This window comes from Pyxicephalus adspersus, chromosome 4 (assembly GCF_032062135.1).
Source record: "Pyxicephalus adspersus chromosome 4, UCB_Pads_2.0, whole genome shotgun sequence".
Taxonomy (NCBI): domain Eukaryota; kingdom Metazoa; phylum Chordata; class Amphibia; order Anura; family Pyxicephalidae; genus Pyxicephalus; species Pyxicephalus adspersus.
In genome coordinates, this window is record NC_092861.1 from 5431258 (window position 1) to 5455555 (window position 24298).

Below are 24298 nucleotides of genomic sequence, written 5' to 3' on the forward strand. Positions count from 1 at the left end.
CAGTGCTGTACAGAGAACACTGAGCCAGTCCCATCAGTCTCTGTACAGAGGAGCTGACACTCTAATGTCGTCCTCACAGTCACACACTATTATTATACATTTATATAGCTCCGACATATACCGCAGTGCTGTACAGAGAACACTGAGCCAGTCCCATCAGTCTCTGTACAGAGGAGCTGACACTCTAATGTTGTCCTCACAGTCACACACTAATATTATACATTTATATAGCTCTGACATATACCGCAGTGTTGTACAGAGAACACTCTAATGTCGTCCTCACACTCACATACTATTATTATACATTTATATAGCTCTGACATGATGAATATGCAAACACTGTACAGACAGAACTCTGCTGGGACTTACACATGGGAGCTGAATGCTGTAAGGCTGCCATGCTTACCCATTGATGTTGGCAGTTGCCCCCTGGGGATTTTTGTCCTGTGCAAATATTTTTGATTTGCTGTTTAGTTTTACCATAAAAAATAAATCACTTACTGGTGTTTCTGGAATTTGTCTCAGTTGTGTTCTGGGGCCGTTCACCCAGTTTGGTAAGGGTTGCATGTAGTTTGGAGAGCATTAAAGGGAAAGAGAGAAATCCTTCAATTTACTTGGTGGGTCCATTTGTTTTTTTTTTTTTAAGGTGGCACAGAGGGGGACAACAAGTGAGACGGTGACACATTAGGAAAATAACAGCTCCCTTAGAGCAATACAAATGGTGTGACTACCTATATATAAACGCACCCTAAGTTGTGTCATCTTGTTTACGTGTTTTTACACAATGGTGGTTGTGACAACTATTTTTCCACCATAATACATTTTAAATAAATAAGTGACAGGATGAAGAAAAAACAGCCCGCTGACAGCAGAAAGCAATACAGGTATAGAAGTGCGAGTTTTATTGTGCAGAACAGCAGCAGTAGTGCTGCTCAGTGCTTGATGGTGATGATGATGGTAATGATGATGATGATCATGATGGTGGAGATTGGTGGTGATAATGATGGTGAAGATGAGGATGGTGATGATGATGGTAAAGATGATGATAATCATGATGGTGGAGATATTGGTGGTGATGATGATGGTGATGATGATGGAAATATTGGTGGTGATGATGATACTGAAGATGATGTTGATATTGGAGGTGATGATGATGGTGATAATGGTGTAAATATTGGTGGTGGTGACAATGATGATGGAGATATTGGTGGTGATGATGATCATGATAGTGGAGATATTGAAGGTGATGATGGTGAAGATGAGGATGATGGTGATGATGATGGTAAAGATGATGATAATCATGATGGTGGAGATATTGGTGGTGATGATGATGTAGATATTAGAGGTGATGATGGTGGTGAAAATTCTGGTGGTGATGATGATAATGGTGATGCTAATGATGATAATTCTGAGGATAATGACAGTTCTACACACTAACCCTACAGTACAAACCCAACCTGCACTGAGTTCTACCAGGCTTGTATAAATATTGGTAAACTTTATTACATATTTCATCAGCTATTATCTTGCAGACTCAGACCATTGTAATAATTTCCTTAAGCTTAGTGAGTGAGGCTGAGACCCTGATGAAGTCTTGGTAACAGATGAAACATGTTGGCATCTGATAATCTGACTGCTGGTCGACTTTGTTAGGAGAGTGGAGGATTTTATGGATCTTTGCACCCTTTATGATGCATGTCTGAGCAATAGCACTATAGGCACATATAGGAGACTAGCGAACAATGCCTAGACATTGACCATGGCTAATATTGGTGATTCGGGCAAGTGGAATAGAAAAGGAAAGGTGACTACAGGAAACATGTAAGGCTATTCCCATTATATAACACATGTATATGAGGGAACATTGAAGGCATGCCTCTGCAATAGCCATGGGTGGACCTAGACAGGTGCAAATTATGCAACAGCACAAGGGCCCTGGACCCTCCCCAACCAACCAGGGACCCCAACAACAGCCACATTGCAATAGTGTTGGGAAGGCCAAGTCATTTCTGCACAGGGCCCGGTGTTAGCTGTATCATCTACTGTAAATCGTGATTTACCTGGCAGAAGATATTAACCTTTAAAGATTACACAAATAGAATGTGCAGCTGGTAATGGTTGGCCTTCAATAAAACTAAGCTTTCAGTTTGAGAGGTGAAGGATACAAGACAGATAATGGAGAAAATCACGGAATTGTGGTATATTGCAAGAAGGTTTGTCTTTTGTGTAAATGTTGCAAATAGCTGATTTTAGCATCACGTGGACAAATATAAGTAGTTTACACCAATATCAGGAAAGCTATGTGTGTGTATATACATATATAAATATATATATATATATATATATATATATATATATATATATATATATTTATTTATATGAATCAGGTGGTACAAAAAAGGGTTGAGAAGGAAATTAAAGTGATATAAAAAAGACAAAAAATAATAGATACCGGTAATCCCATACAAGCTCCCACCCAAATGGGACAATTCAGACTCCGGGATTTCAACCACCCCCATATATTATAATCATACCTAAGGGCCTCTGCTGCCAAAAAATACCCATCTGACCCAAACCAAAGAGGTCTGAAGAATCGTATTCCGGTGGTTTTCCTTGTAAACTATAGACATACTGTACATGCTGTCTGAAGAATGTTGGCATGATCATCTAACGAGGCTTTATGGAGGTTATGATGTCAATTCAGCCTTCTATAAGGGGGATTTCTAGGATATAAATAAATTCAATATATCCATAGATGTGATTTATAACCATTGTAGATTTTTGGATTCATAGTCATGTGGTTGTTTATGTTTTTGATTCATTTTGGTTTTATGGTGGTGGTATGTTGATGCAGTTGAGGGGACAAGAGAAAATTCTGCATGACCATATTAAATGATTGAATATCATTTGATACATACAATTTTTTAATGTTCTCAAAAGCAGCAGAATACCTAAATTATTGTCTTTTTGCTTCTTTTTAATAGGAAGAAAGGATTGTCTATTTTAATCACCTGACCTAGCATAAGTCCCAGCACTATAAGCGTAATTGTCCACGAACGTTATTTTTGGAGTTTGAAGTACGTCCCTCAGATGCAGGCCATCAATATCCAATTACTTTAATTGAGAAGTGCACTTGGCAATTCGGAGGCTGTGCCTGACCTTCCTTATGTTGGGTTTCTTTGGACTTTGAATTACAAGCAAAGCAGGTCAAATGTAACCATTTGATGTCAAATGGTTTGCTTAGCATTCAAACTATTTTGCATTTGAAGAGCTACACAAAATGTGTTTACTAATTCAATGTAAATGCATTTAAATATCAAAGGCAGCATTTGGGAACACACAAGGACATCCAAAAGGGGACCCAGAATCACTATACACATCCAACCATTGCCAAAGATGATTGGTTTACTGCAGCTAATTGACAGTATTAGGGAATTCTTGTAAGAAAATTATCCCATTGTATGAGGGTTGCAACATTTTAGTTTTTGGGCAGGTGCCCTAGATTACAACTTCAGAGTGAAAAGAAAAGAGCATTAGATGGTGCAAATGGCGTATATACCAACAATTTTTGTCCTTCCAAATGGAAACTTCCCAACAGTGAGACAAACCCGTCAATAATAAAATATGGCAGACAGTACGACCCTTATGTCATATAGAATTAAACTAACGGTTTTTGCCTGGGTTGGCCTTTATTAGTCAAAATGATCCCACCTGTGATTTTGTAGAGAATTCTGTAAAACCCGACCGATTATCTGTCTATGAGGATTGCTTTGAGCTAATATACTGGATGTACCCAAATTCTCACTGGTAGTGCCAATATTCAAAAGTCATCTAAAAATGGGTAGAAGAATGTAGCATTGAGTGAGCAGTATTACGGAAACAAAAATTCTTGTCACTGTCCTGAGAAAAATACTAGGAAAGGTTCCCAACACCCATTCAAACCAAGGAAGCCCCTGGCATAGTCAAATTGAATATAATTAACTACTATAAGCCACGCCAAATGTTCATATGTTTGTGGAGACCTGACCATCCCATCTACTAAACTTGTGTGGACAAAACTTTATATTACTCAGATGATTCCTTTAAAGGGTTTTGTGATGCTGCAGCATCCAAAGACATTGTAGACAATTATGCTCAACCCTAAATCATGAAAGCTAGGTCCATGTGCTTGTGTAGGAAAGAAGGAAGCCTTATATGTTTAATTCAATATATTGACAAAAGAACACCTGACTGGAGCACCTACCAATATGTCATTGGTATCACCAATACCATTGGTATGTGGACATCTTTTCAATTGATCAAATGTAAGTGTTCCAATGAAGGGTATTTTGGATGTTACAGCATACCAAGACAATTTAAATAATTGTATCTTCCAACCTTGTGTTAATAGTTTGGGGAAGGCATTTTTGAGGTATATCATATATGTCTTCCCATGCACAATGCCAGCTCCATAGGGACATGATTTGATGTGGAGGAACTTGAGTGTTCTGACCTCAACCCTACTGAAAACCATTGAGATGAACTGTAACGTTAATCGAAAGCTAGGTCTCCAATATCCATTGGAAATGCTCTTTTCATGGACATGCTTATGGAGTGTAAAATTTAATGAAATACTTTCCAGAAGAATGGCAGCTGTTATAATCACAAATTAAGGTCAACTCTATAAGAAAGTCAGTGAATTTCAAAAGGGATGTCCATCAAGCAATTATAACATTCAGTTATCCATAGACTTTTGAATATACAGCATATCTTCATGATCTGAATGAATGAAGATCTTTACGGACACATCAATATTCAGATTGTTCTGATGGTATGTGGTCATAATGGGTGGTGAGATCCCTTGGGCAATGTTTTAGAATCAAAGAATTTCCTAGCATATATGACATCTATATATTTATAAATGTGACATTTTCTGCTGATCTTTCACATTTTGCATACAAAGATTTCAACCTATTTCTCAAAAGATCTCCAGAATTTGCCCTGAAATAAGATTACTGCAGAGCACTTGGCTCGTTGATCGCTGTAGGCAAAGCCAATCATACAGGCGGCTGATTGTTGGCGTTCTGGGTATTAGCTGCCAGGTTTGTTTTCTCTATTGTCACATCTCTCTCCTCTTTCCCTCCCTTGACATGGTTAATTCACTTTCGTTCCAGCTGCGGCTGCTGGATTCTCAGCTGTAAAAACCTTTTTTACTTTGTGGTGTAATCAATAGTTGGAGGTGACGAGGAGCCAGGAGGCAAGGGAGCTCTTTACTGTATCGTCATTGACATGTCGGTGATAGATAGGACAAATTATAGAATACAACACAATAGTGGCATGTCAGCATTACCTTGTCGCTATAAACCATCTCTGACATATATATACTGTACTATACGGAGACAGGCACCTGCAAAAGATGATGGATGGTCATTCAATGGAAACAAAATATAAGCTATCTTTCCTTTTCATACAAATCATTCTGTCCCATTTTCTTAAAGAATTGACCTAATCTGTAGACTCATTCTAAAGAGTGAAAGAACCAAAAGAAACATATAGATTGTAAAAGTAGACATTCAGACCGATCACATCTGTGCACTGCAGTGAGATTCATTACAAAAAACAAGGCCCCCATCTTTTACTGTTTCTGTACGACTTTTTAAGACCCATTGAAATTATTGCCAACTCAATGCACATACACTGTAATGTGGCTGTGTTTTAACAAAGTTTACCAAATAGAAGACCAGTTTATATATACGTGTTCAATTATTGGGTTATGGGCAATTCATTAAGAAGAAAAATGTTGCAGGTAAAATACTCACAAACAGCTACTTAATAGTACAGTAAGCATAAGTGATATACCAGGCCAGAACTATGTGGACCTCTTTTAAATGAGTTTAGGTTTTCTAGTAAAGAGAACATTCAATATTACAACATGCAAAGACAATTTTGACAATTAAGTTCTTCTAACTATGTGGGAATAGTTTGGGGGTTGCTCTTTTCCGCTTCAGCATGACTGGGCCACTGTGTATAAAGCTAACTCCAAAAGACATGGTTAGATGACTTTGTGTGGAAGAACCTATGTTCTACATATAGCCCTACCCTCAACCCTACTCCAAACCTTCATAATTATTAAGAAAACAATTGTGAGCCAGGTCTTCTCATCCAACATTTGTGCTTCATTTTCTGTTTAAGAATGACTGTGCCACTGTGTACAAAGCCAACTCCAAAGGACATGGTTTTGTGGTGCGGAGGAGCCTGTGTTCTTTACCCAAACCTTTGGAATGAATTGAAACACAACTTGTGAGTAAGGTCTTCTCATCCAACATTAGTACTCTCTTTACTGTTCAAGAATGAATGTGCCAACTCCAAAAGACATGGTTTGATGACTTGGTGTGGAGGATCCTATGTTCTACATATAGCCCTAACCTCAACCCTACTCCAAGCCTTCAGTATGAATTAAAACACTGATTGTGAGCCAGGACTTCCATCCAATTTCTTTACTGTCTCATTGTGACTGGGCCGTTGTGTACAAGGCCAATTCCAAAAGACATTGTTTGATAAATTTTGTGCGGAGAAACCTTTGGTGTCCTGACCTCAAACCTACTCCAAACCTTTGGAATGTACTGAAACACCATTTATGAGCTAGGTCTTTCATCCAATACTAGTATAATCTTCTCTCTTCAGGAATGACTGTTCTCCTATGTTCAAAGCCAACTCCGAAAGATATGGGTTCATTACTTGGTGTGGAGGAACCATTGTTCTGAGTCTTAACCCTACTCCAAACCTTCAGGGTGAATTGAAACATGAGTTGTGAGCCAGGTCTTCCATCCAACACTATTTTCTCTTCCAGAATGAATGAATGTGCCACTTTGTACAAAGCCAACTCTAAAAGATACGTTTGATGACTTGGTGGGGATGAACCTGCATCCTGCATAGAGCCCTAACCTCATCCCTACTCCAAACCTTTGGAATATATTGAAACACCATTTCTGGGCTAGGTCTTGCCATCCGGCATTAGTATCTGACCTCACAATATCCTTTTTGGTTGAATGGGCACAAATTCCTTCAGACACATCCTAACATTTCTTGGAATGGGACATCTATGTGTGATGGTCAGGGGTGGGCAAACTTTTTGCCGTATGTTGTATGTATTTTACATTAACAAAACATATAATACATACATTGAAATACAAAAAAAATAAACATTCCTTAAATAACTATATCATAATTGCATCCTCACCATCTTTTACCAGAACATGGGTGGGAAAGACTAAAATGCTTCTCACTTTCTTCTCACTAACATCAAATTTCCATTGCTTCCGCCACATCAAGTATTGAGGAATGGCTTTATAACTATGTAACCAGCCTCTTACATAGATTATTGGGTGTCAAGATCTCCTCTCCGCTGGTGTAGAGTGATTTCCCAGATAGTAATGAACACTAATCCCTGGGAGGTCAATTATTCTTCATGTTTTATCTGTCGAGGTCACCTCATTGCTTCAATTAAGACATGTTCCAAGTTAAAGTACATTTTCTGTGACAGGAAAATTATAGAGTGTGATACACATGGAAAGTGCAATAAAGGACCTGACACTGAAACAAAAAATAGACTAGTATTTGTTTTTGCATTGGTGATAACTTGAAAGGAAAAATATCTATCCAGACTGCTTCTGCATTTCAGAACTGGAACGGCAGAGATTTGCTTCATTCAAGGGGTGTAAACACTGTAGAACATGGGGGGCTGATACAGATAATAATGATGAGACGAGTAATTTAAATTGTTCTGTACATGTACAGAAGGCTATTTATATCATATTTGCATGATTGTCATATTTGCCTATTACTAGCGATAGGTAAATCACAGAGTTTGATTCTCCAAAGGTTGGGGAAATCCTGAAATTAGAATTTCATTGAAATGAAATTCATTGAATTTCAATGATTGACTCCTCATTGAAGTCTACAGAGCATGATCAAAGATTGTTACTTTAAATACTGATATTTATATATTCTCCTATGAAGCACAAGTATACGGCATTTCCATTTCATAAGTGCGTACTTTGCCACTCTACAGGGAGAAAGTGGAACATCTGAGAAATAGGACTTCACGTAGACAAAGTAAAGGTATTTTTGCATTCTCCTATGGAGTATGAATGGCTACTTACCATTACTTTGTCTCTGTGACTATTGTGCATACTTACGTATTAAGGAAAATCCTGACCGCGCATCCCCCAACCCCCCACCATTTAATTCTGCATTTAAGCTACACAGGGAGATATAAAAGATATATATATGAAGCAGGTCTGAACCTCTAAATGTATATTTAAATACTAGCAATTTAGGTTACAGAATATGTCTTTCTATGAACCGTTGTATAGCAGAGATTAGACAGGTAAAGAAAAGATTGGTATGGCAGGGTTATGGATTTTAAAGAACCTTGAGTGTTGACGTTATTACCATTTAGGCAGAAACAGGAGCTTCATCCCTTGTCCAAGATTATGCTATTTTGATAACTACATTGGTTGAGCCTCTTGTTTCCTGCTGCCTTGACCTTCTCACATGGCTTACTGACACCTGTGCATAACCCTTAGCTCTATCTTCTGATATTCTTCAATTTGGCTTGGATTTTTACCATTTACCACTTGGCCTAGCTGGTCCCTGGTAGTCTGTCAATTTTTGTTTCCCTGGATACCAGTCTCTGAATATCCAAGCCCATGGGTATCTCAAATGGTTGACTGACACCTGTACAAAACCTTTGGCTCTATCCTTTGATATGCTCCTATTTTATTTGGCTTGTGGTTACCATTTAACCTATGGCCAAGCCTCCCTTGGTAATTCCTATTTCCCTGGATGCCATTCCTTGGGTACCCATGTCCATAGGTATGCCCCTGATCCATGGCTGGATAAATCCAATGTATAAACTTTGACTCCATCCTCTGAGCCACTCTTTCTATGTGATTTGGCTTGTGGTTGTTACCATTTAACCCTTGGCAAATACTTCCTTGTGCGTTCCTGGTTCTCTGTCGATTCTTGTTTCCCTGGATGCCATAGTTTGAATACCCAGGTCCATTGGTAGGTCCCTGACTGACCTTTGTATAAACTTTGACTTCATCCTCTGAGCCACTCATGCTCAACGATTTGGCTTGTGTTTGCTCCGGTTTATCCCTTGGCCAATCTTTACTTGTGGCTCCCTAGTCCTCTATCAATCAATGCTTCTCCAAACACCATTTTTTGGGTACCCAAGACCATGACTGATGCTCTTGACTACAACTGGAGCTTGTCAATAGGTGAAGAGTATGGCACCAGAAAAAAGGATTGGTCTAGGTAAGCATTGACACTCAGCCAGGACCTTAGACATATACCGTATGTTTTCCATTTGTGTATTTATCTTTTTTCCTGGAGTTTATGAAGTTATATTTTGTGAAGTTCACCTTTCTAGCTTTGGAGGAACTTGGATGACCTAAGTTTTGAAGTCACCCGTATTGGGATATGGCTTAGTGGCACGATCTGAAGAATTGATTATTTTGTAACTGTGGAGATAGCTGGTTGAAAGCTGCCAGTACATTATTTTATCAATCATTTGGCTAATAGCACAGTTTCATGAGCAGAGGTTACCTGTGTATCATAATCTGGGAGTTCTTCCACTCTTGGCTCGGAGACAAAGTTTCTTTTAAAGCGACTTCTTTGTAATTTGATTAGCTCTGAGCTTTAAACCCTTCCAACGGCAACACTTGTCAGTGTCCTGACATCTGGCTAATTATATCTAGAGAGGAATACTGTTCTTTGCTGTCTAACACGATTGTTCCTGCTCCATTAACTCTCTCGTTACTTGGTCATCTATAAAGAAATGTTCCTGTGCTTTAAAAGGATACTGAAGTGTATGTACAGGGGTTTACATTTTTAGTTAATAGTTTATCAGTTGGATTGGTCTAGGCAATTTTGGGGGAACCTAGGTATTCGTGATATGCACATGGAGGAGGATACCAACAGGCTGTCCAAGAAGAACATTATTCAAACAGGTCAGCACATGATCTGATCACTATTGGACCACCACCATCTAAATAAACTGAATGGCTCTGAATTGGAACGAGCACCAGTGCTTAATCCTGCCTGTCAAGGAAAGACCTGGATCAAAAGGTTTGCTACCCCCAACAATATTTGTTGAGATTATTGCTCAAGGAGTAAATACTTCACCATCCAGACCTAAGCCAGGGCAGGAACTGAATTATTTGATAGTTGCTGTCTAATAAATTGGTCCCTGATCAGACCTGGTATCCCAAAGCCCGAGCTCTGAGATGTCAAATGTCTGAATATGGAGAGTCATAATGTTACCTGGTAGAAGCCCGAGGTGATGTAGGTAGTCTAATTTAGCAATCTGGCATTGGTTGCCCTAATCTATCTATCTATCTATCTATCTATCTATCCATCCCATATCTATCTATCTATCTATCTATCTATCTAATATTCATGATACATACAGCCCGGTCTGTTGACTACCTATGTCAGGATTACCGTATTTATTCGAGTATAACGCGCACCCGTGTATAACGCGCACCCCTAATTTTCGATTAAACATCGGTATAAAATTTTGTTTACACCAAGCATTTTAATTGACAAAAAATATTATTGAACACGTGCGGCCATGATAAAAAATTTAGCAATCTGGCATTGGTTGCCCTAATCTATTTATCTATCTATCCATCCCATATCTATCTATCTATCTATCTATCTATCTATCTATCTATCTATCTATCTATCCCATATCTATCTATCTATCTATCTATCTATCTATCTATCTATCTATCTATCTATCTATCTATCTAATATTCATGATACATACAGCCCTGTCTGTTGACTACCTATGTCAGGATTAAGTAATATCTGAGATGGTAAATAAACATTGGAGATGTACACACATATATTATTTACATCCACATTCATAAAACATGAGCACCAGGCCCTGTGTACTACACAGCGGGTTCAGTGATCATAGCAGAGGGGTGCAGCTTATTTATCAACATGAACATGAAAAAAAGAGAGATCATTCTTTATAATAACTTCATGAATTATGGAAACCTTTGGATAGCGTTAGTATTTTGTTTATTCCTGTTCATTACAGTTAGATGTCCTAGTATTGTGACCAAAAACTGAAATCAGGACTATGAAAAATTGGGATTAAATTTTTAACAAACTTTGGAGGAAAATTAGAATTTTTGGTTGAAATATTATTGGAATAACAATTTTGGTATGGAGATGCAAATAAAAACAATGAAACCACTTATCATTATATTTTGATCTGTAAAGTCACATTCAAAGTATTGTTTTGATCCTGACTGGTGTCTATGAAGTCATGTTGAAGCAAGTTGTACCAAGGTTTTTTTTGCCTTCCTCTAGACCAATTATGTCCATAGTTTTTGTATCAGGGACATGTTTATTTCACTTGTGGTTGAACTTGATCGACTTACAATGAGGGAAAGAAGTATTTGATCCTCGGCTGATTTTGTACATTTGCCCTCTGACAAAGAAATGACCAGTCTATATTTGTAATGGTAGGTTTATTGTAGCTGTGAGACAGAATATCAACAAAAGAACCCTCAAAACCCAGTGCTTAAAACTCAGAAGTTGATGTTCATTGTAATGAGTGAAATAAGTATTTGATCCCCTATCAAACAGCAAGATTTGCGGCTCCCAGGTGTCTTCCCTGTATGCAGGTATAGAGCTGAGATTAGGAGGACCCTCTGTAAGTAAGAGCTCCTAACCCGAGCTTGGTATAGTACCTGTATAAGAGACACCTGTCCACAGAAGCAATCAATCATATTCCAAACTAGCCACCATGGCCAAGACAAAAGAGCTGTCAAAGGATGTCAGGGACAAGATTGTAGACCTACATAAGGCTGGACTGGGCTACAAGACTATCGCCAAGCAGCTTGGTGAGAAGGTGACAACAGTTGGCGCGATATGTGACAAATGGAAAAAAAACACAAAATAACTGACAATCTCCCTCAGTCTGGGGCTCCATGTAAGATCTCCCCTTGTGGAGATGCAATGATCATGAGAACGGTGAGGAAGCTACCCAGAACTACATGGGGGGAACTTTTCAATGATCTCAGGGCAGCTGGGTCCATAGTCACCAAGAAAACAATTGGTAACACACTGTGCCGTGAAGGCCTGAAAATTTGCAGAGCCTGCAAGGACCCCCTGCTCAAGCACATGTACAGGACCGTCTGCAGTTTGTTAATGAACATGTGAATAATCCAGAGGAGAACTGGGTGAAAGTGTTGTGGTCAGATGAAACCAAAATTGAGCTTTTGGCATCAACTCAACTCGCTATGTTTGAAGGAGGAGGAATGCTGCCTATGACCCCAATAACACCATCCCCACCGTCAAACATGGAGGTGGACACATTATGCTTTGGGGGCGTTTTTTTGTTAAGGGGACAGGACACCTTCACCACATCGAAGGGACAATGAACGGGGCCATGTACCGTCAAATCTTGGGTGAGCACCTGCTTCCCTCAGCCAGGGCATTGAAAATGGGTCGTGGATCAGTATTCCAGCATGACAATGATCCAAAACACACGGCCAAGGCAGCAAAGGAGCGGCTCAAGAAGAAGCACATGAGAGTGGCCTAGCTAGTCTCCAGACTGGTTGATAGGGGATCAATTACTTATTTCACTCATTACAATGCACATCAGGCTCTGACTTTTGAGCACTGGGTTTTTGAGGGTTCTTTTGTTGTTATTCTGTCTCTCACACCTACAATAAAACCTATCATTACAATTATAGACTGGGCATTTCATTGTCAGAGGGCAAATGTACAAAATCAGCAGGGGATCAAATATTTCTTTCCCTAACTGTTTGTATATTTCAGCTTGACCTACTATGTAACTATGTGTCCTGTGCACATTTCTTGTGGAATCTCAAGCAGTCCTATGTTCCTTTCCAGTTTTCCTGCCATGGAGATGAGGTCTTCTGCAATCCAAAAGACAGTGAGTGGGACTGGGTGATGTTTTAAGATGGTTGATATTTGGTGATGTTGAAGATCAGGATTAACAATACAAAAAAACAGCGCCCTCTGCAGGAACCTATTGTTATGTAATGTAAGTGGGTGTGTATTCAGCCCCAGCCACCTAATATTGTCCTCCCACAAGTATTGGTGGGTCCCACTGGAGCAAGGGCCTGTTTACCATTGTAACTCTTATTCCTATAGCAATGATTCAGGAGTAACACAGCATTGTTGCCACATTGGCCCTGATTTATTAGAGCACTCCAAGGCTGGAGAGGATACACTTTCATCAGTGAAGCTGGGTGATCCAGCAAACCTGAAATGGATTTCTTCAAAGTTACTTGCTATTTGCTAGCAAATGTTTGAATACCAGAAGAGTTCCAGGTTGAGGGTAAGGGTGACATTGTTCGTATTGTCCACCATGATCATTTTCCATGAGCTGTGGTTATAGTAAATTGACTCGCCATTTATAAAGAACTGTATGTTATTTAAATGGTTCCTCATGTTAAAAAATGTTAAAGAAAGACTGGCCTAGTGTAGAAGGGTGTACATTTGTAGGGTTTACTGACTTTTACTTCATCTTTGGCTTCTTTTCACATGTAAATCAAGTTATTCTTAGCTGCTTTGTTGTAAAAAATCCTTTCACTCCCAGCAGATGGCGCAGTGGCCAAGTGGTAAGGCGTTGGTCTCGTAAACCAAAGATCATGGGTTCGATCCCCATCTGTGCCTTCCTTATGCAATTATAGTAACAGAATATTCCTACATATAACTAATGCTATATGTCTAACAATAAATTGATTTTAACCAATTAAAACCAGTAATTAACCAATAAACCCTTAAAAAAATATAACTGCTCTTACTTCCCCCAGTGAGATTCTGGTAATGGCCTAGATTTTTTTAAATCTCTCCAAAACTGGTGAAGGTAGATTATCATTGGAGAACCTGGAAGATCTAGAAAACCTAAATATTTTTAAGAAATCAATTCCATGTTTACTGGATTGCCCAGGTTCACCCATGAAAGTCTATCTTTTCCATTCTTGGGGAAGAGTCTCAAGTATTATTTCCAATTCAGCATCAGCTAGCCCTTCCCCAGACTAACTATCCCTGTCCCCGGCCTTTTCATTTATTGGATTTCAGTTTTTCTGCATCACAGATGCATTATCTATGGCAGTCTGTACAAAATGCAGGAACCACCGTTCTTTATAGATCAGGGGTGTCAAACTCAAATACACGGGGCCAAAATTAAAAACAGACAAAATCACGGGCCAACCTTAAAATTTATTGAAAAAATTCTGGAAATGATTCCTTCTCATTAGATATAAATCCTTTTCATATGGAAACAATAAGGTTTTGCTTCACATTCAATCTGGAACAAGCTTATAATAGAGAAAGGCATAAAAAATGTTTTTTTAATTTTATTTAAGAAAAAATCCTATGCCTCTTTCTCAATTTGTAGCCTTCTGAGTCAAATTTCAGTGGGAACCTTTTTGCACAGGCCAACAATATTAATAACAATATTCTTCTATGAAAATCCAACCAATCAAGTCCATGTCTTGGAGTAGCAAGGAAAAGTACAGCTGAGGGGGAGTGCTGGGAATGCCAGACTCTGCCAATGTGGAGCTAAATCTTATGAGTGGCCCGCCGCTGAATCTCCCTCTTCATTGAAATAGCACCGCAACTAAAATTCCCGGCATTATTTGCGTCTATAAAACAGTCCAATGCGGGGCCACACAGAGAGCCCGCTGGTCCATAGACACGAGTGATGCCGGGAATTGTAGTAGCGGGGCTTTTTCAATGCAGTGTCGGGCCAGCTGCATTTCATTATTAGGATTCCTTTGGGGGCCAAAAAAAGGGTGTTGGGGGCAGATTTGGCCCCCGGGCCAGAGTTTGACACCCCTGTTAGAGATGATACTCACCCATTAAGGCATTTTGCTATTTGCATAACTCCTCCCAAAGACCACTGTTTGGATCAGGACTGAGGGCTGAAGTAAGGAATCAGGCAAATATTTTCATGAAGCTATGTACAGCACCCTCCTGGCCCCTCCTACCAGCCATGCTCTGCCTGCATTGTACAGAGACCCAGTAGTGATATCATTCTTTGGAAAATAAGGTATCCAATGAAACAGGTAGGTTTTCTTAAAAAAAAAATCATTATTATGTTAGGGTGAATAAGGGAAATTAAAGTTCAGATTTGACAAAATGCCATACTCAGAGACATTTTAGGAGAGAGAAATCACATATTTGTCTATTTTTCGAAGCAATCTATTCATTGTGATTGAAGATACAAAAATGCCTGTGACAATCTTCCTTTAAGGAAAAGAACCCCCTCAAGTATTGTGCAGTTGTGACCGGGGCAATGACAGGTGCCCTTTATGGGGTCGTCTCTGGGCAGACGTGCTCCAGCTGCCTGAACAGACCATTAGAAGATGAGTCGTGAGATGAGAATCAGAGCTGAAAAAAAAGAGATCTTTAGAAACAGTTTCAATTATTCATCCGGTGTACAGCTCAATGGAAACCGGAGGAGCGGTGTTGTATGGCACCGGGTGAAATGCGATGCCATCCGTTAATTTGGAGGTGGGTAGCTGGAGAAGGAGAAGAGGGAGGCACTACCAGCCTGGCACCCTCCACTGAACATTAAATCAATTGGGTCATCTTTCCACCAATCCCATAAAGCCGCCATTGGTAAAATTAGTTGGGTGTTCATTGACATCCTAAAGATGGCGCCATCTTGGTTTGTATCTTCTCGAAACGGAAAGTGGCAACAGATATATTTTAGGTGTAAGTAGTATAAGATTTTTTTTTTTATTGCCCATATATTATGAATTTGCAGAATTATATAGAAAACCAAGAAACTCTGGGATTGGTATTTCAGGATCTTTCTAGAGCTTAATATAATGTGCTGTCACCAACATCCGGTGAAGGTACCACTGTTGACTGGTGGTTTTATAGGGGGTCCAGTTCCCCAATGATCACTAATGAATGAAAACCAATTTTATAGGGGGAATGTTTACAGCTCATTGTTGTAAATGATGGCAATGGTTGTATGGAAAAGTACAAAGGGGGCACCGTTGCCCACTGGGTACATTGAAGAACTAGCTGTGGTTTACTCAAACAGTGCCTTTATCCCATTGTCACCATTGGGGCAAATTTATTTTTGTCCTATTGATGCCCATGATGGGTTTTATTTCACCCCACTAACATGAACAATGGGGGATATTGTACCCCACTGACACCGATGTTGGGGCATATTACACCCAACTGGGGCTTATTTTGATGCCACTGTTTGGACTTATTTTATCTAATCCACACCAACATTTTGGGGGCTATTTATGGGACTTATATTACCCCACTGACACCAATAATGGGGCATATTATATCCCATTGACACCAAGAATCGGACATCTTTTACCCCACTGACACCAGCAATGGGTATAATTTTATCTCACTGACACTAATCCAGGGGTATATATTGTACCCCGCCAACACCAATGATAGGGATATTTTATCCCATTGGTGCCCATGATGGGTTTTTTTTTTACTCCACTGACATTGGCAATGAAGGATATTATCCCACTAACACCATTGATGGAGCATTATTTACCCCACTGACCCAAGGTTGGGGCATATTGTATCCCACTGGAATTTATTTTGATACCACTGTTGGGACTTATTTTAACCTAACCATACCAGCATTGGGGTTTAATTTATCCTAACGATTCAATTAATGGGGATTATTTTACCCCACTGTTTTATTTCATCTTATTTTATCCCATCTGTACCAACAATGGGGTTTAATTCATCCTACTGACACCAGTGACAGAGTTTATTTTATCTCATTGACACCAAGGATGAGATATGTTTTACCCCACTGACACCAACACTGGGGCTTTTTTATCCCACTGACACCAAGATGAGGTTTAGATCTGTGCACAATATCCCCAATTTCTGATCACAATGTTGTATTCCCCACAATGGTCACATGATACATGGTGCACAGAATGCTGAGCGGACCCCGTTGTCAGAAGCTGCCCTGTAATTTGGGCCTGTAGATGGACGGATTACTGCTGATTGCTGGTGACCAGACAATGACTTCTAACAAAGGAGTGAGGAGGGGGGTGCGGAGTTCTTTCTCTTATCAGGGTCCCCCACCTCTTCCTAGCTTCCTGCATTAATCTGGCTCACAGCTTGTTAAATCCATTTACTTGATGTCCGTCACACGCCACATCCTGCATGGCTGGGAAGTGACTCCAGTCTATTGCCAGGCAAGATAATGAAATTCCAAGGAGAAAAAAAGAAAACCTTCAAATCAACTTTTTGAAGATTCTCACCTGCTTCTGTCCAGTAGATAATATTTACCTGCCCAGGTAATCTGCTTGCATTGCACAAGGCTATTCATTTACTATGGATGGCTGACAACATGCAGCATTTCTGTGGACTGAGCGGTGTCACCTCTGCCCTAAACTATTCTATAAGACTATAAGATAGGATCTACACTTATTTCCTGTTGTGTCTTTGGGATCGGAAGTGAAGGCACATCTCCACAACAAAAAAAAAAAAAAAATAAACAGGAAAGGCTTTCAATATTTCCCTATTATAAAAAAAAGTTTTGTCATTTTATATTTTACAGGCGAGCCTTCACAGGCACAGAATCACACTGGGTAATTCAAAATGAAATATTAATGATAAAAAATTTTGTGATAATAAAAATTATTCTATCATCCAGGCCCTAGAGGGAGCTGTAACCTCCCAGAGGGGACTCCTCCCTTTTTTTTTGCTCACTATGAGATTTCAATTTGACAAAGGGAGCTGCAAAGCTATCAAGCTCTGCTTTTCCCTGGGCCCTTCTGATATGCAAACAATACAGAACTGCTAACTCTGCATTATTGGTAGTGATGGCCTAAAGGAAGTGCCCTAGGTGGTCACGTCTGTATTGTACAACCAATAAAAAGTGTTATTTTGAACAAAATTTTTATCCTGCTTCTAAATGATTTTATTCTTTTTTAAATGAGTAAATAAAGGAAATTTAGTTAAGAAAAAAAAAACTTTTACCCAATTATTTTCTACACATTTCTCTTTTAGGGGGCATGTCATTTGTTTACAGAGGTGTGTCATTTGGGAAATAAACTGGTAATTAGACATAAATCAGTTTAATCCCACTTATGATCTCCTTTACCTCCTTTTCCTTGATCAGATGATCTCGTTATCAGATGGCTTAAAGAACTTTGCATTAAGGATGGGTAATTGATTTTAGAAAAATAATAATAACATGGCCCAAGTGAAAAATAAAAAAATACATAAAAGAAAAATTACAATAAAAAAGAAATAGATCTTTCATTAAGAACATGTTCCTACAAAAAAGACTTCCAGTGTGTTTGGAGACAATACAATGTCCAGGGTCTTTGCAATTATTTCCAACCACTGACCAACTTTTATGGACAAATGTTTGTAAAAATGATATTTTTTGTGAGTTTTTCTGGAATTGTTTTCTTATTTTGTAGTAGTAAGTGTGCAGATAGCAATCAGATAAAATATAATATAATCATAGAGTATCATTCAGTTTTACACTGGCTGGGATCCTCCTTCACCCATCAGGACTCCGCACTGCCTCATTAGTCCCACAGAAGGAAATGCTGAGTGACTACAATGATAATGAATCGTTAGTATGGGTGATGCCTGCAGGCTCTTCTCCCTCCCGTCTCAGTATTGTATAATGTGAATTGTTATTCTGCATGGAGAACATTCTGAGTTTAATGATGAAAAAAAACATTTCCAAACATTTGATTGACGATTTTCCCACCAATGGCAATTTATTGTCACCGCTTCAAAATATAGTTATCAGATACTCCATGGAGGTGAATGGAGTTATGGTAATATGAGGATCAAAGCTTTGATTGCCACTATACAAAATCTGATCACCATATTAAAAATCAATGTCATAAAACTGTATAAGAAAAGTTTTTCTGTTTTGGGTTCACTTTTAATTAAAATTATAAACTGATAAAACAGATAAAAACTGGAGATCTACAGAAGGGTTATGGATAATTAAAGGGTTTTTCTTTTTTGGAGGCTACAGCATCTGAAAATCCTGGTGTTTCTTAGGAATTGTTCCATTTGTTCAATTCAACCCACCTGGGCTTTACAACTAGAACATATTCCTTGTGATCTGATTTAAGGACTCTGAGCCCCCGTTCCCTGTACGTAGTTGTGTACAATCATACAGCATACACTATTCTGACATAAGGAGGAATTGAAACCTTCAATGTGTACAATTCAATCCTGAGAAAGCAACATAAGTTCTATGAAACGCGTTGAGTAAAAAAAAACTTTCTCCCCCCCTAGTGAATTATTTTTCTATAAGTGATATTCTAGAGGGGTTTTATATTGAACTATAATTGTAAGTGTTCTAAGAACAAATGTTGTATTGTGACTATGCACACTTTCAATTGTCTTATTATGCATTTTTTATGCATTGTCTTATACAATTATTTTGCTCTAAGATAGTCCCACTTTGTTGAACCTCTCTGTTAAAAAAATTTTTTTATCTACAAAGGGGTTAATATCTCGTTATGGCGGTCCATCATGTAGAGATCCAGATACAGCCACTGTATATTCCACCTTTGAGAAAGTTATGAAATGGCTTCAATGGTGGATTAAAATCCAAAAACAAAAATGTCATAGATTGCAGCTTACCAGTCCTTAGATGTGGTGGCTGTTTTGGTTTCCACTGTTTGGGCTGCTTTGGTTTCTCCTGGTTGGGCTGGTTTAGTTTCTACTGGTTGGACTGCTTTGGTTTCTACTGATTGGGCCTCATTGATTTCTACAGGTTGGGCTGCTTTGGTTTCTACTAGTTGGGCTGCTTTGTCTTCTACTGGTTGAGCTACGCAAATTTTCTGCAAGGACAAAAATTACTTTTCCTTAAATTTACAAATCTCAAATAGTGCTATCGTCTCCAAAACCGTCCCCTCAATGTAAAGAAGATGAGGACAAGGACCTTCTGTTCAGAATCTTGTCATAACTATCTTATAGAGGAACCCCTTAACATGATGTCCCTACCAAAGTCTATAGCTGGTTTTTGGGGGGGAAGCTAAGTGACCTTCCAATATGCTTTAGGGATGTGGAAGGAATCCCAGCAAACTCCATGAAGAGTGCATCCTGGCCAAAACGAAAACTTCAGATCCGAGTGCTGGAAGGTCATTATGGTAGACAGTGGGGCTTAGAGCTCTCCAAGGCTGGGGAAGATAGACTATCATGGGAGAACCTGGGTGATCCAGCAGACCCAAAATGGAAGAGACCCTGGTGTTGTGTGATCTTGATGAAAGGCCAGCAGACCTGGGACCTTAAGAGTGATTTTTCGATTTCATTGGTGGTAACTTCCTCACCTAAACCCAAAGCTTAACCCTCTACCTTACACTAAAGGGTATCAATGATTTTACCTGATATTTACACACAATTTATTAAAATTCTTTGGTGAACATTCACCCAATGGGACTGATTTATGAAATCTTTCCAAGACTGGGGAAGGTAGACTATCAAGGGGACAACCTGGGTCATCCAGCAAACCTGGAACAGATTTCCCTAAATCATTTGTAATTATTTGGTAAATAGTTTCAATCATGGACAAGATCCATTCCAGCTTTGATGGATCATCAAGGTTCTTCCATGATAGTCTATCTTCTCCAGTCTTGGGAAGCTTTAATAAATCAGGCCCATTGTTTACCACTCTGACCTTGCAGCACTAAGGTCTGAAGTCTCAATCATGGAGTTTCTTCTACAACCCTAAAACATGTTGAAGTTAGTCCCCCCAAGCCCCCGCGCTCCACACCTACCAAAATCAGGCCTTGGACTTTGGTAGGGACATCAGATTGTGAGTTCTTCTATAAGACGCTTATAATAAACCAGGCCCTGGTGAGGGACCATCAATCTAGCCAAAGGAAAAGCATTCAAGGAACCTGAAGCAAGTCAAAACACAAATTCAATAAGATAAAATTTTGGGTCATGTTAGAAAACCAAAAAGTATGAGAAATTTGTGTATGTATGGCAGGCATCACCATCCTCCATCTTTGTTCTTACTCTACTAAACTTGATTAAAGAACTTCTTCCAGCTGGTCCTAGTTTCCAACATGTGTAGAGAATGTATTTTTGGGCAAGAAATGTCTGATATCTCCAGGGCAACATAGACCTTAGTAGACCTCCTGGTCCACCTAAAAAAAGCCCCCACCGGAGGCTGCCATCGAATGTCTATGGGGGTCTTTAGCCATGACCAAGGAAGAGGCTTGGTGTACCCAATGTGTATTGCCCAATGAGTGCCGGGAACATCTCCAGCCCTGTGTCCTGTATCCATAGCAGACCAAGTAGAGTTTCATATTGACTGGTATCTCCTCAGCATTGTCACGCTCTGATAACATGTCTCTTCTTATATTTCAGGCCTCTCGTTTTACACACGTGTGCTGGAGAACTGTGAGGATGAGGCCAAGTTTGATGAGGTAAGAGATTATTAGTGCCGAGTATCTCCTGATTACATTTCAAGCCAATCAATACTCTCATTTAAAGTGTTCACACTGTCTACTGGGTGACGATGCTCTTCACAGGGACCAGAGCTGTATTACTGTGATAAAATAGCATGGATAGATTCTCAACCAATAAAAATAATTCCTAAAAATAAAAAAATAGTAATTTACTTATCTTCTTTTCATTGACCAGTAATGTGTTTGGTACTGTAAGCTTCCTTACCTGGAGCTTGGATTACGCTTTTTTCCATCAGCCTTTTCCTAGTTCCCACCAACAATCAGCAGGAATTAGCTGACTAGAAATAATCTGGTAGCTAGGGAGCGATCACTACACCTCCTGAAGTGTGATTGGCTATAAATGGCTCTAGGATATGGCTTTTGGTGGACATTTAATTAAGGCTACATTGTTTCTTGGATAAGAGACCTTGGCATTGTGTGTTCTTTATGAAAGGCCACCAGACCTTGGATTTTAAAAGTGATTGTCTGCATTTATGGCACTTCCACACCTAAACCTGTAACTTGACCCTCTCTCCTACACTAAAGGGTATATTTATAAATGATTTCACCCATTACTTACCCAATATTTACTAAATTTGCTTGCTGAACATTCACTCAATTGTCCTGATTTATGAAATGTTTCCAAGACTGGATAAAGTAGACTTATCAATCCTGCACCAGGTCCATTCTAGGTTTGCTGCATCACTGAGGTTCTCCAACGATGGTCTATCATCCCCAGTCTCGTAGTGCTTTAAAAAATTAGGCCCATTGACTGTATGATCAAAAAAATTTGAGTAAATTTTGGTTAAAAATTGGGCAAATTATTGATAAATACATCCTTTCGTGTAAGATAGATAAGCTACAGATTTAGGTATGGTGGATACCATCAATGCAGCCGTGAAATGGAAAATCATGTTTATTGTTTTAGGTTTGGTGGCCACAAGACCAATTTTTCAAGGAAATGAGTGGAAATTGCCCAAAATTTGCTCTGAATCTCTCTTAAGAATTCTTATGATTAATGAATATCAATATATTGGTCCAGCAACGTCCAAGAGTTGTTTATATGAATTTTACTATAATTTGTTTTTTTTTAGAATTTGCATGTATTGTTTATTATATGATTATTATTATTACAATTTTGGCTATAGCTATACTTGAAGGTAAAAAAGTTCCCAACCTTGTCATTGAATATTCCAATAAACGGTCAGAACCCAAAAGTAGACAAGTTCAATATGAAGTTGCACATTGTATTTCTGATGATCTTTCATCTTACATAGGCAACATAACTCTGTCTTGGTAAAAACAGTGCAAGAAAATGCCTTGCACAATACTTTTGCTGCATCTTTTTTCATTCTTTCCTAAGGAACATCCTCTTTATGTACAGAGAAGGTTCAGAGTTTTCAAACCTGAACTTTAACCTTGCTTGATCAGCACATTGTAGCCAAATAATGAGCAATTATTCCCAGCAACTGTTATAAATAGGCCTTCAGTATTTACTATTATGTGCCTGTCAAAGTAGGTGAATGTTTTTTTTTTTGTTTTGTTTTTTTTTTTGAGCTGATGCATTTTGCAGGTTGCTGAGGCTTTATCATAGACAAGGGAAGACTTATGACATCTATTGGTGGAATAGAAGTACTGCAGGTGGATCAGAATTAAAGGTGCAGCTTCACACTATTTGAAATTTGGGGATGAAGCCCAAGTTTGATCAAAGTGCAGGGTGACGTCTTGGATTTTTAGTATAGATGTATGTCAAATGATTGCTGGAAAGCATTTGATTAAATGGTTGCACTTGTTGCCTATTAGAGCAGGGGAGGGCAGCACAACGTTGTACATGTAGAGGGTGGGGCAAGTCTGGAGTGTCCCTTTAACATAGATTGTTCCATTAAAAAAAGCACTTAAAATGCAGGTGGTCCATATCTTTGGTGCTTATACTTACCTTTAAACAACCCCCACCCCTCTCTCTGATCCCTGCCAATCCCTCAATACAGAGCAGCATCTGATAGGTCTTCTTCCTGCACTGATTTATTTAAATTACAATTTTATTAATACATAATTTATTAATAAAAAGGCAAGATTTTTATACAGTTTTATATGTGACCTTATTTCATAGATGTGCATATCTATGTGCATAGTGCATTCACTACGCATTTCACATAACTTGCTTCATCGGGAGAAACATTATATTGTCGTTCCATGAAACCATATACTATTCATAAATATGGCATCCAAACTTGGTAACAAATTGCCTTGTGCAAGAGGGCAGCATAAGGGACTGTTTTAATCAAGAAACTTCGCATGCAGAGATGTATAAAGCTGTCTAGTCCAAAAACTGCAGCCTATATGAATGAAGGATTCTATACATCTCTGCATGGTCATATTCTCCATTAAAACAGTCCCTGATGCTTCCCTGCCTACATAGGGCGCTGATGTTTCTGCAGTTTGTGAAGTTTTGATGTCTTATTTATAGATTATGCATGGTTTCAAGGAATGACAGTATGGTGTTTTCCCTGATGAAGCAAAGTATGAGATACGTGTAGTAGAATACACTATCAATGTAACTGTGTAACTGTATAAAACTCTTGCCATTTTAATAATTATAATGCATTCATACCTTAAAAGTCCCCTTTAAAATTGTAAATTTACCTAAAAATTTGACCTAGTCCATGTAAAGCTGATCACAAATTCCAAGAACTTTTCATTCTCACAACATATTCACTATTAATTCTTATTGTCGTGGTTGTTGCCGTTTATCCTTTTGATGGCAGACATCTTTATATTCAATATTATTATTATTATTATTATTATTATTATTA

General features: G+C 38.8%; 1 protein-coding gene and 1 non-coding gene across 2 annotated transcripts in view; both read left to right on the forward strand.

Annotated features, from left to right (window-relative positions):
* The window catches only part of OTOF (otoferlin), a 169776-nt gene that overhangs the window by 1488 nt on the left and 143990 nt on the right, over positions 1–24298 (forward strand). The window contains 1 exon segment of the mRNA XM_072407262.1: positions 21406–21464. Coding sequence (XP_072263363.1) covers positions 21406–21464 — 59 coding nt within the window.
* Positions 13639–13710, forward strand: TRNAT-CGU (transfer RNA threonine (anticodon CGU)). Its single transcript has one exon. It is a non-coding gene; the product is annotated as a tRNA-Thr (tRNA).